General features: G+C 37.6%; 1 protein-coding gene across 1 annotated transcript; it reads right to left on the minus strand.

Annotated features, from left to right (window-relative positions):
* Positions 1-2,515: 2,515 nt before the first annotated feature.
* Positions 2,516-4,124, minus strand: LOC132601327 (uncharacterized). The gene is made up of 2 exons (XM_060314426.1): positions 3,940-4,124; positions 2,516-3,476 (listed from the first exon to the last, which is right to left on the minus strand). The coding sequence occupies exons 1-2, from the start codon at positions 4,122-4,124 to the stop codon at positions 2,516-2,518; spliced, it is 1,146 nt and encodes a 381-aa protein (XP_060170409.1).
* Between the last annotated feature and the right edge of the window lie 9,059 nt (positions 4,125-13,183).

Raw genomic sequence — 13,183 nt, forward strand, 5'->3', positions numbered from 1 at the left:
ATCGCATCGGTAGGTGCCTTGGAACAAATTCCTCAGTCACCTTACCGTCCCTACTATGTTGTCTTCCACATGTCTTCTTTTTGCTTTTGTTGCTTCAACTTCTTCGTTGCCTCGGTGAGAGATCCCCATCCTTGGCCACCTTATCAAAGCATATGTCCAGCATATCATCCTCATCGAATATGTCAGTGCCCAAGTCAATATCATAAGCTGTACTTGAACTACGTCCTGAACCTACAGCTCGTGGCTCTTTGCTAATACTCCCATATCCTTGGTGGTAATGTCCAAGCTCTTTTTAGAGTTATTAATCGCATCCAGTGTATCCATATCATGAGAAAGAAGAGAATGAAGTATATCTCTATTAGCCAAACTTACTTTTGTAGCATTTAAATTAGAAGAAGTATGATGAGTTATGAGTTTTGATGATCAACATATGCATTAGGGACCAGGTCCTTGATCAGGTCCCCTGGGCACTGTACGAATGTGATAACTGTAAAGTTGTGGCATTGTTCCGACTTGCAGAGACACAACAGGACATACGGATCATTGCAATGTCTCTATCTATGTCACATGCTCGTCACTTGGCCCCCTATATAAACAACATGTTAGCATTTGTTTGACCTAGCAACTCAAAACGCAAACTCAAAATAGATATGGCTCAGCCCAATAGAACTTCTGGACATCACTCAAGAACTTTTTCTTTTGGTGGAAATTCAAATCCTCAGGCATGATGTCACTAGCATGATAGTTTGTAAAGTCGACATACCATAGAATCATATCATATGACCCCGCCATCACTTGCTCATCCGGGAATGATTCATTTATTTTAAGACCATCCAATGGACGCCCACCCTCTTCAAAGGGAGACAAATGGCCCGCCACTTGATTTTCACAACCTTTTCTATCTTTGACTTTAAAGTCAAATTCTTACAAGAGAAGGACCCAACGTATCAACCTCGGTTTATCATCTTTCTTTGTCATGAGGTAACATAGAGCCGCATGGTCGGTGTGAACATCACATGGGTTCCTAACAAGTAAGCCTGAAACTTCTCGAAAGCAAACACGATAGCAAGCAACTCTTGCTTGGTGACCGTGTAATTCATTTGGGCACCATTTAGAGTCTTGCTTGCATAGTAAATAGGGTGGAAGATCTTATCACAATTTTGACCAAGCACAGGCCCCATGGAAAATCCGCTTGCATCACACATCAACTCAAAGGGTTGAGATCAATTCGGAGAAATGATGATAGGAGCCGATGTGAGTCTTTCTTTCAAGCCCTCAAATGCCTTCAAGCAAGCATCATCAAATATAAAATTTAACTCCTTCTCTAGCAACTTGCATAGAGGGTTGGCTATTTTTGAGAAATCCTTGAAGAATCTTCTATAAAAAACGGCATGCCTAAGGAAGCTACGAATGCCTTTTACGGAGATTGGGGGAGGAAGCTTGACAATAACCTCAATTTTAGCTTGACCAACCTCAAGCCCCTTTTCCGAAATCTTGTGCCCCAAGACAATCCCTTCTCTCACCATGAAGTGACACTTCTCCCAATTTAGAACCAAGTTCGTCTCTTCACATCTTTTCAATACTTGGGCAAGATTCTCCAAGCATTCATCAAAGGAGTGCCCCACTATGGAAAATTCGTCCATGAAGATTTCAATGGACTCGTCAACCATGTCGGAGAAAATAGACATCATGCAATGTTGAAAGGTTGCGGCTGCATTACATAGCCCAAAGGGCATCCTCTTAAAAGCAAAGGTCCCATAAGGACAAGTGAAAGTGGTTTTCTTTTGATCCTCGGGGGCAATGGTGATTTGGTTGTACCCGGAATAGCCATCAAGAAAGAAATAATAATCCCTTCCGCAAGCTTATCAAGCATTTGATTCATGAATGGCATTGGGAAGTGGTCCTTTTTTGTCCACTTGTTCAACTTCCGATAATCCATGCAAACCCGCCATCCGGTGACTGTGCGAGTGGGAATCAATTCATTTTTGGCATTTGCAACCACAGTGATTCCACCCTTTTTGGGCACGCATTGAACCGGACTAACCCAAAAGCTATCTGATATAGGGTAAACAACACCGGCATCTAACCACTTGATGATTTCAATCTTCACAATCTCTTGCATAGGTAGATTCAACCTCCTTTGATGTTCAAAACTTGGCTCACATTCTTCATCAAGTTAAATTTTATGAGTACAAATACCGGGCAGAATTCCTTGGATATCCGCAATGCACCAACCAATAGCTTTTCTCGTTGCTCATTCGTCAATCGGGCAGAAATAATCACGGGAAATATGTTGTTAGGACCAAGGAATTCATACCTCAAGTGTGAAGGAAGAGGTTTGAGTTCCAAAGTAGGAGGCTCAATAATAGAGGGCTTTGTGGGAGGAGTTGCTCGGTTTTCTAAATCAAGATCAAGCTTCTTTGGATTGTAGTGGTTGACCCCAACACAATCAATGCATTAACCGTCTCCTCGAACTCTTCTTCATCTTCCCCCTAATAGTTCATTATCACCACCGCTAATATATCACCCACATGCTCATGCTTAACGGTTGTATCCATGGCTCAATTGTATCAGTAACCGACACAACACTCATATCCGCTGGTTTTTTCATTGACTTGCAAATATAGATGGTGACTTCTTCATCATTTATTCTAAATTTTAGGTCACGCCTCTCCACATCTACAAGAGTACTCCCCATGGCCAAGAAAGGTCTCCCCAAGATTATGGGCACCTCGAAATCAACTTCACAATCTAAGATCACAAAATCGGTCGGAAAAATGAATCGATCAACTCTCACAAGCACATCATAGAGGATACCAACCGATCTCTTCACGGTTCTATCCGCCATTAGTAATCTCATTGTCATGGGTCGGGGAGTGCCCAAACCCAACTTGTTGAAAATAGCAAGTGGCATTAAGTTAATACTTGCTCCAAGATCACATAGTGCTTTGCCAAATTTATACATGCCAATTGTGCAAAAGATGGTGAAAGCTCCCGGATCTTCTTTCTTTTGAACCAAGGCCTTTGTCATAATAGAGCTACAATGATGTATAACTCCCACCGTTTCAAAACTAGCATGTCTCCTCTTAGTTACAAGATCCTTCATGAATTTGGCATAATCGGGCATTTGTTTAAGTACTTCCACCAAGGGCATGTTAATTGAAAGCCCTTTCAATCTCTCGATAAACTTGAGAAATTTTCCATCGTCTGTTTTCTTTGCCAATCGTTGAGGGAATGGAGGAGGAGGCTTCAGAATGAGCGGTGAAGTCCTTGGCACCTCCTCTACCGCTTCCTCGCCTTTTGAAGCTTCATTAATTTCCGGACCGTCTTCAATAATAATGGGCTTTTCAATACTAGCCTGCTTCTTCTTTGGAATCACTTTTTCTTCAACAACGATGGGTTCTTCAACCATTTTCTCATTATCAACCACCATATCATCTTTCACCAATGCCTCTTCCCCAATTGTCTTGCCACTCCTAGTAGTGATTACATTGCATTTATGAGCACCATCATTCCTTGGATTTCCAACCGTGTCACTAGGGAGTGTCCCTTTTTGCCTTTGGTTGAGGATAGCCAAGATTTGGCCAAATTGAGACTCCAATTGTTTAATGGAGGTGGAGTGAGAACTTACAACTTGCCCCTTTTATTTCACTTTATCTCTCATCTCCTTTCAAAAGATGTCGGTGGATTTCACTTTCTTCAACACTCTTGACAATATATCTTCGATTTTTTAACTAGCGGGGTCGCTAGTAGGCGGTTGACTAGAGTTTTGTTGATTCCCCTTTGGAGGGACATAAGGATTTGAACTCCGATGATTGTTGTAGTTGCTGTTGTAACCCCCTTAGTTGTTATCGCGATTATCTCTCCAACTTGAATTACCTTGATCCTTGTTCCAACCTTGATTCCCTTGACCTTGCCGCCAAGATCCTTGATTAGGACCTTGGTAGTTTAGTCGGGAACCCTCCCTTTGATTGTTTGATATAACTTGCCTCTTCCTCATACATTTGGAAACATTGCTCATCCGGAGAACCCCCTTCACAAGATCCTACTGCATTCACCGTTTTGCTTCCACCACTCATGACATGTTTTGTAAGAAGGTCCATTTGGGTGACAAGTTTTTCCATGGATTCATCTCTCTTCCTCTTCCTGAATCATCTCACGAGTGAGCATATTTTTGGAGGAACTTCCTCCACCTACTTCTAACTCCCTAGTATGCCATGCTTCATTAGTTTCGGTCAATTTATCCAACAATTCACAAACTGTGACATAAGAATTATCCATAATAGATCCTTTCGTAATGTTGTTTGCCACAGATTTGTTGACCGAGTCCAAAGACCTATAAAATGTTTATAGGAGCACACTATCGGGTAACCCATGCTTGGGACAGCCTTTGACTTTCTTTTTAAAACGAATCCAAGTTTTATGGAGGGCCTCATTAGGAAGTTGACGAAAGTTGTTGATTTCGTCACAGAGTTGCAACATCCGAGATGGAGGGAAGAACTTCTTGAGGAATACTTTGGTCAATTCCTCCCAAGTAGTGATGGACCCAGACGGAAGATCATCTAACCAAGCTGTGGCTTCCCCAGTTAGGGAGTATGGGAAGAGTCGTAGCTTGACTGCTTCAATTGAGACGCCCGGATGCACATTGGTAGAGCATACCCCAAGAAAGTTCTTAAGGTGCCTATTCGGGTCATCTTTGGGTAGAATGGCGAATAGACCCATAGTGTTGAGCAAGTGTAGCATGGTGTTGATCACATGGAAACTCGAGTTTCCAATTAGAGGCGGGGGTTGAATTGCGGCTGCATAGCCAGCCCCCGCCGCCTCCTCGACGGCTGCCACCGGAGGTGGAGGTTGAATAGGATCACCATTCTCATCCATATTGCCTGCACAACACACAACAACAAAAGAAAATAAGAAGAGAAATAAAGACTAAAAGTAAAGTTTTACACTAGTTAGTAAATTTCTAGACCGTACTCCCCGGCAACGGTGCCAAAATTTGATCCGCCCAAATTACACCTTTAAAATAGAAATAAGGGGTCGTTGTCAAATATAGAACCCAATCGAATCCCACAGAGAATATAATGAAGAAATAAACTCGTTAAGTGTAACGCTTGACTAATAGTCAATATTTCTAGGGACGGGAATGTACAAAGAGTTTGGTTTTAATATTTGTCATTATCATTGGTAAGAGAATGCTTGGTTTTAAATTAACAATAACTGAAGGCACTGAGGTTGTGGTTCCAATGGAAAGTAATACAACTGGGTATTAATCCAACTCCTTTATATGTGTAGATGTAATTAAATATGGGATACAAGAGCTTACAAAAGTTTCTCAACCAAATTGTTAAAGATCATTACTAAGCTTTCTCAAGCCTTAGAATGTAGAAAATATGAACACCCATTTTATCTCAAGTAACTCTCTTATCTCTAGCTCAAGTTATTAGATGAGGTTTATAAGCCTCAAATCCTTGCTATTTACTCTTTTCCTAACCTCCCCTTTCTTTCTCAAGCAAAGGAAAAGTAAATAGGCACAAATAATGTTGTACACAATTAAATGGCATTAAAGAATGAAGAGTGGATGGAAGAACATCATCACACATAAATGGAAGTTGAATGCAAAAACTCAATTACATAACTAACACATTTGGTCCCACAACCTTAGCTAAATGATTTAGCTACTCATACTCATTAAATAAAAGTAGTAGCAAAGAGAATATTCATTTAGCTTACAATAATGTTAATGAAGAAGATGATAAAAAGATGGAGAATCTTCTTAAAAACTCCCACAATAAATGATATTCAAAGCCTTCTCTATGCTAAAAGACAACTGAAAAGTGAAAAGTGAAAAGTGGAGAATATTCAATAATTTGCACAGAGCACTAGGTACAAGTATTTATAGAGGGAGGAAAAAAAGTCAAATTTTGGACAAAATCATGACTTGCGATCCGAATTTGCAATCGCAACTTAAGTTTGCGACCGCAGAACACTCAGCAAAGCTTCTTGGTCCTTCTGAAGATGCGGCCGCAACTTGATTTTGCTGTGCCGCATCTGCTTCGCAAGTTCAGGCATGAAGCTTGGCTTACTGGGAGTTCGGGCCTCCAAGATGCGACCGCAACTCCGAAGTTGCAGTGCCGCATCCTCATCGCAAGTTGATGATCCTTTCTTTGCTCACTATCATTTTTCTGGGCAAAAGATGCCGCCGTAAACTCAATTTGCGATGCCGCATATTTGCCGCAACTTTATACTCTTTTGTTCTTTTTGTTCCATTTTGTCCATCTTTTGTCCTTGACTCACAAAAACCTAAAAACACGTGAAAACACATGAAAACACGAACAAACACTTGAAAAGACTATTCAAAAAGTATAAGTAGTGCATGTAAAAAGCCCTAAAATCCATGACTTATCACTAATCCTACTTCTCTCCATAATGATAATACAAGTGTCATTCACATTGCAACTAATCCTATTTATCATGAGAGGACCAAACACATCCAAGTAGACTGTCAGTATATGCGAGAAGCTGTAGGTAATAGTGTCATTACTCTTCCACACGTTTCCAATGATCTTCAAATAGCTAATGCATTTACAAAATCCATAGCACGACGACGTCATCAATTTCTAGTAGGCAAATTGATGCTTCTTGATCCACCAGCATCAATTTGAGGGGGGATATTTAGCGTGATGGACATGATATTGTGAATATTGGAAACATAAATAGAGATACTCAAGATATATGAAAATTTACTTAGAGATATTTTATATTTATTGTAGAATATTGTGTAGCATTAACTAGAGAATATTACGTAGAATATTTGGCAGGATTTACATTAAGTGTAGGACATTTTACTTCCTTTTATATCTTATTCCTCTTGTGTATAAATACCTATGTAGTCTGATGTATTAGATCAACAAATTGAGATAGTCATTCTTCAGTTTCTCTCTTGTTTTCCTCTGTTCTTGACAATTCGAATTCTCACCAACAATGTGAAAGTTCAGATAGATAGCTAACTAACTGAGCTACTAAGATCCCTACTTATATTGAGTTTTGGTTTATGGGATACTTTAATTTTCATAAAGATTCTGCAGCAGGCAATCTCGCTAGCTCAAGTATTCAAAGAAAATTCTTTCCTTATTCCTTATTCTGTTCTATTGTAAAATACCCCTGTATGTAGTACATCACTGCACAGATGATGAACAAGGGGTTAATGGTCTCTGATCTTTACATTCTTTGTCACATAATATATGAATGCTCATTTTGCCTTCTTTGTGTAGCTTTCTACTTGGAATAAGTAATTCTATGTCTCAATTGACAGTTTATTGACTATATCAACCTTGAATTAAAGGGATACATCATTAATTATCTCACAATTTAAAAAGAAAGTATCATATTATTATAAAAGTGGAACTCCAAGTTGAATTACCAAAATGTCCTTATAATGTTCATGAACATTTGTGCCCTTCACAAACCACCAATTAAATACGTTAAAATGCAGAGATATTAAGAGTCTGTTTGGAAAGCCACCTGGTAATTGGAATTAGTGTAATTATGTCACAACCCAAATTCTCAAGTCGTTATGGCACTAGCCCTACCATGCTAGTAAGCCAACAGAAGCAATTACATGCCTTTATTAAGTGGAAAACTAAAAGCGGAAATAAATCATACAAGTCAATTTTCAAGTCTTAAACAATCTTAAATAACATACTTAGAAGTTATTACACTTATCCCCAAAATCTGATGCCACTCGCATACAAGGACTACTAAGGAGTACAAATAGTCTGAAATACATAAATGGAACTATCTGGAATGAGGAAGATAGAAAGTAAATGATAGAGGAGAGTCTGGAGTTGTCCAGAACCATGGTGCTCACCCCGATCTCTCAGCAAAGGCTCTAACGAGCAGCTTGGTAGTCACACACTCCATTAGTACCGGGGACCGAATCTGCACACAAAAAGGTGCAACAAGTATAGCGTGAGTACAATAATCAACGGGTACTCAACAACATCGTTGAGCGACCCAGTCCAGAACGGAGATGAGGGTTGGTTTACTATACCACAACCACACTAGTCTGCCATTAGTCCAAGATACATGATAATCATACTTTAACAGTTAAACTCACAAAGCAGGTAGAAATCAAGATAAGGCAAGTCAGATACAAATATTCACAACAACGACATAAAGAATGAATGAATGTGATGTAAATCATGCAATGCCTTTATTCCACTTCCCGATATAAACACGCTCGAATGTCAATGAATCGTGACCCATGGGGGGCTCATGAGGCCCATATACCACCGCTCCGAAAAGTCCTCGGATCACGATTTCCACATATCATGTCTCAATAACCTGTCTCTTAGCCGACCGAACCCATTTTTCAACGGAACGCGCTAAAGCATCATCACTCGTCCGAAACTAGATCCCTTCGGACTCACAATCATATCCTCAAATAGTATGCATAAAATACGTGTAAAGTATGAATATGGAATACATCAAGTCAAGAACAAGTATATAAGCATGAAATCCATTCTTAAGTTCTCAATATCATAAAGGCTTCACCTTTTTACTTCCCTTTCATTCCAACGAGGATATATGAGTGATATGCACACAAACTGATAAGACGGACAATAATAATGAGAGACATAAAATACGGGCATCAGACTCCAATCACAGATCCAAAGGATCGTACTAATCTATCAGCTAGTGCCCAAAGCATGGCATTCAGACCAACTATGCAATTGAAAGTGCGCAAATGCCCTTATCATGATGACCGATATCCGATATAGCTGTTCGTCACCTCACAAGTATCAGAACCCCCTTAATTAATCCATGACCCTCTTATAGATTTATTTTAGCCAACCACACGTTCAAGAAAGAGTGCAAGGTCTCAACTTGCCTGGAATGCCGAATCTCGAATCACAACACCCTTTTGCCGTTCCAAATGATCTCCGGATGATCAAAGTCAATTCAAGTATGAATTATACGTTAGAATACGAGTCCATTAATACCCATATTGCTACATAAATCCAAATCCCCAAATTAAGCCCTAAAATTAGGATTCCGAAGCCAAAAGGGCAAAACAGTAAATTGAACCTAGAATCATGTTTCACAAACTTAATATAACTCATAAACGAAAAATCATCCATTAATAATCACTAATTCATGCTCAATTACCAAAACCCCCAATTCTTAGGTTGGGTTCCGAAACCCCTCAATTTCCTCTTTAATTCAAGCAATCTAATCATGGGTTATGAATCTAAATTATGGGAATAATCAAAATATCAAGTTAGAGAACTTACCCAATGGTTTTCTCCTTGAAATCTCCTCAATCTCTGTAAAAAATGCTATCAAGACTTAAGGGTTTAAAATGGAATGCCTAGGGATGAAAGACACGAAAACATATTTTGTTCAGCGATTTCTCGCTCCTGCACACTAAACCTTGCACATGTGCACTCACTTCGATGGAAAAAACCTCGCCGAGGCGTGACCTCAATAAATATCTCAGGCCGCTGCAGTGGAACTTCCCTTGCAGCTGCGACCTGGCTCCTGCGGAAAAGCCTTCGCAGAACCAGGTCAAGTCACCCCAACCTCGCTCATGTGGGCCTCCTCTCGCTAGGGCTATTCCCCATAGGCGGAGCCCCCTTCGCCGAAGCGAATACACCAGAACCAGCAAAATCTGGTTTTGACTCTCATACCCCCAAAATCCCGAGACTCTCCTGGACCCTCTCCGATACAAACCAAATATGCAGACATAATCGCGCTACGAACTCACTCGCTCACTCGGAATTCCCAAAAGAGGTCTCGTTGACCAAGTCAACCCCGAACGACCAAAATTCAACTTTCCAACCAAATGATCAAAATGCGCCCGAGTCCCTCGGGAACCGACCCAGCCTATATTCGACATTCCGGAGCTGATGAAACTGACAAAATCCCCAAAATGACATAATTACCCCCCGATGATGCCTAAAGTCAACTTAACAATTAAAGATTCTTTAACTTAGCAAATTTTCCAACTTAAGGTAGTTCGACCACTGCGGGAATTATGCCAAGCACGCCCACTACACAACAAACTAGAAGAAGCAATGAGGCAGGTCCACAAGGTTAAAATAAGCAAAAATAGGAAAATAACCAAAACGACCTAATGGGTCGTTACAAATTACTAGGGTAGTAACTACGTAGCCTAGTAATTGCACAGTATTGTAATCAATGTTTTAAAAGGCGTTTTCGGGGCGAGCCCTAGGGTGGGGCATACCAAAAATGCCCCGGGGCGAAAGTCCCAAAAGGAGTACGCCCAGCAATTCGGGGCGTACGCCCGGGCGTTTGGGGCTAGTTTTTTTTATTGGGCCGTGTTGGGGTGTAAGCCCAGAAAACTTCTTCAAACTAAAATAAAATTTGTTAAATAAGTCCTTAGTATGATGCCCAAATTCTCAAAAGTCAACATGTAATTACTCAAATGTTTTAAGAAGGAACTGAAACATTAAATTTAAAAGTCAAGACCTTTTTTTATTGCTAGAATGCCTAATATATGCTCTTTTGCAATTATTTATCTTGTCTTCTACTATCTCAAAAAAGTAACGAGCAGTCACTTGTACTTGTAAGTAGCATATAATAAATTGTTCTAATTAGTTTCTTTTGTGGGGGTGGAGCATATATATCACTTATTTATAGTTTTCTTCAAATTTTTATGCTATTTCACCTATTTAAAAGTATTTATTATAATTATATCATTTTATAAAATACTAAAAATTAAAACCCCATGGGGCTTACGCCCCATGCCTTTTAAAACACTGATTGTAATTACAACGATCTATTTGTTTGTCATCACGTAATTACAGTGTAATTACAAGCGTACTGTTTGGTTGCACAAGTGTAATTACACAGTTAGTTTAATATAAAAAAATTAATTATCAGGACTTAAAAATTAATATTTGAAAAATATGTGCCTTTATGAATTATATTAAATATGTATGCAACAACAGATTATTTCTTAAAAATATATTAATTAATAATCATATAATTGTAACTAATATTGTAAAACATAATCGATATATATTTTTCAAATTAGTAATATTTTAGTTTTGATTAATTATAAAAATTACAAGCGGCCTTTCGTGAGAACATCATAGATTGAATGTTTACAAAAAATTTAATTTTTTAAAATATAATACCAAAACATTATTCAAATGTTTGACAAAAAAAATCTATCAATTGTAAGTGAAAAATAAACATCATGCAATGTGAAATTAAAAGTCATTAGTACTAAAGCAAATAAATTAAAATCGAAAATGTAATCTAAATTCAAAATCCAAAAAAAAAAAAAGTTTAACATAATACTCTTATGTCAAATTCAACGTTACATAAGTTCCAACGTTACTAAGTAAATACGATGTAAAAGAAAGGGAGAAAATATAAGTCTATAACCTCATTCACAACGAAAACTTACTTTAATAACATCACTCATTAAATGTCAAGTTTGTTAATGATTCATTCTTTCTAATACTAAGAGGCGTAGTTTTAAAAGTTAGGATAATAATACAGTTATGCTAAATGAATAAAAAAATAAAAAAATAAAAAAAAAATACGAGAAATTACATGGAATCACAAGAAGTAAAGGTTGGGAATGAGAAGAAAAGGAAATAAATGATCAATAATATAAAAAGAAAAATATATTTTAAAATTAAAATTTAAAATAGTATTAATAAAAATAAATTTAAAAAGAAAAGAAATTAAAATAAAATAAAAGAAAAAAGAAAGAAACTAAAAATAACCATGTAATTACGGGGTGTAATTACCCCCAATTCTCAGCCCCCGCCCCCCCCCCCCCCCCCCCCCCCCCCCCCAAAAAAAAAAAAAAAACCATGAGAATTGGAGAGTGTAATTACCCTCTCTCAATTACACTCAATTACCACCTAACCAAGTAATTACTTGGTCAAACAAACATGCTCAGCTGTGTAATTACACCCAATTACACTCAATTCCAATTACTTGGGTGACTTTCCAAACAGGCCTTAAGAATATGCCAAAAAAAAAAAAAAAAAAAAAACCGGATTCATCAGAATGCATATGAACAATCATTCTTCATTAATATACATTAATGATATAATACAGAATCTGTGAACCGTTAGGATTAATTAGCAAATTAAAGAGGATATGAAAGTTGATGTACTCTTCAAATTCTCTTTAGTTTTATACATCATTCTTCATTAATATACATTAATGATGTAATAAATAATCTATGAAACGTTAGGATTATTAGCAAATTAAAGAGGATATGAAAGTTGACGTTCTCTTCAAATTCTCTTTATTTTTAGGGATAATTTCGGAGACCTCCCCTCAGGTTTTGCTCCTTTTCACTCACCTCCCTTGTGGTTTACGATATTACAGTTGCCTCCCTTTTTTTTTTTTTTTTTTGTAACAATTCTATTAACCTATTTATTAAAAATGTTAAAAATTACAAACTGACTGGTTTGCCCTTCTATATACTTTCATTTAATTAATCTTGTATATTTATTTTATTTCAAAAATATTGTCAAACCTCATGTCTGTAATTTTAAGAAGTTTTTTTAAGTCAGATTAATGTCCCAAATACTCGAAAAAAAATCAAAGAAACGCCAATAAAGATTATCTATCAAATTTCTTCAACGATATCCCGTAGCCAGAAAAGAAGTATGAATTTTAATAGGGAAGACTTGCATACTCATGGCCATGGGCACTGCATTTGGAGTATACTTGTATCTAAACTATAACGTTCAAAACCTCAACAAACTCATTGATGTTACCTTTGTTAAGGCCAAAAATATTGAACAAACATATATCTTGCAAACCCAGTAATGTTACTTAACAAGATTTAGCTCTATGAAAATTAACTCAAGTGCAGATTCATGCAAAATCTATTGGGGAAATTCTAATACTTTCTTCTTTTCTTCTTTTTTTTCTTTATGCCTGTGGGTAAGGTGTTAGATTTTGGTTTGTTTAGAGTTATAATTTCTGTGGAATCGATATGATTTCTTCTTTTAATTAGTCCTAGTGTTGTTAAAATTAAACATTCAAGGATAATATTTTGACTTCGTCATTGATCAATTCGATTTCTCTAGAATTTTGTTTTGTGTAGAAGACTAAAAAGGAAGAAGAACATGGATGATGGAACTTTATGTTTGCGGGAAAAAATTGAGGAGGATTCTGGATTTCC

This window comes from Lycium barbarum, chromosome 7, assembly GCF_019175385.1.
Source record: "Lycium barbarum isolate Lr01 chromosome 7, ASM1917538v2, whole genome shotgun sequence".
In the NCBI taxonomy this organism is placed as follows: Eukaryota; Viridiplantae; Streptophyta; class Magnoliopsida; order Solanales; family Solanaceae; genus Lycium; species Lycium barbarum.

Excerpts from the sequence above, each read along its gene's own strand:
- LOC132601327 (XM_060314426.1), bottom strand. The coding sequence starts at position 4,124 with ATGGAAAAACTTGTCACCCAAATGGACCTTCTTACAAAACATGTCATG. Across the intron at positions 3,477-3,939 it reads TTCCCGACTAAACTACCAAG|GAGTGGCAAGACAATTGGGG; the intron begins GTCCTAATCAAG and ends AATCACTACTAG.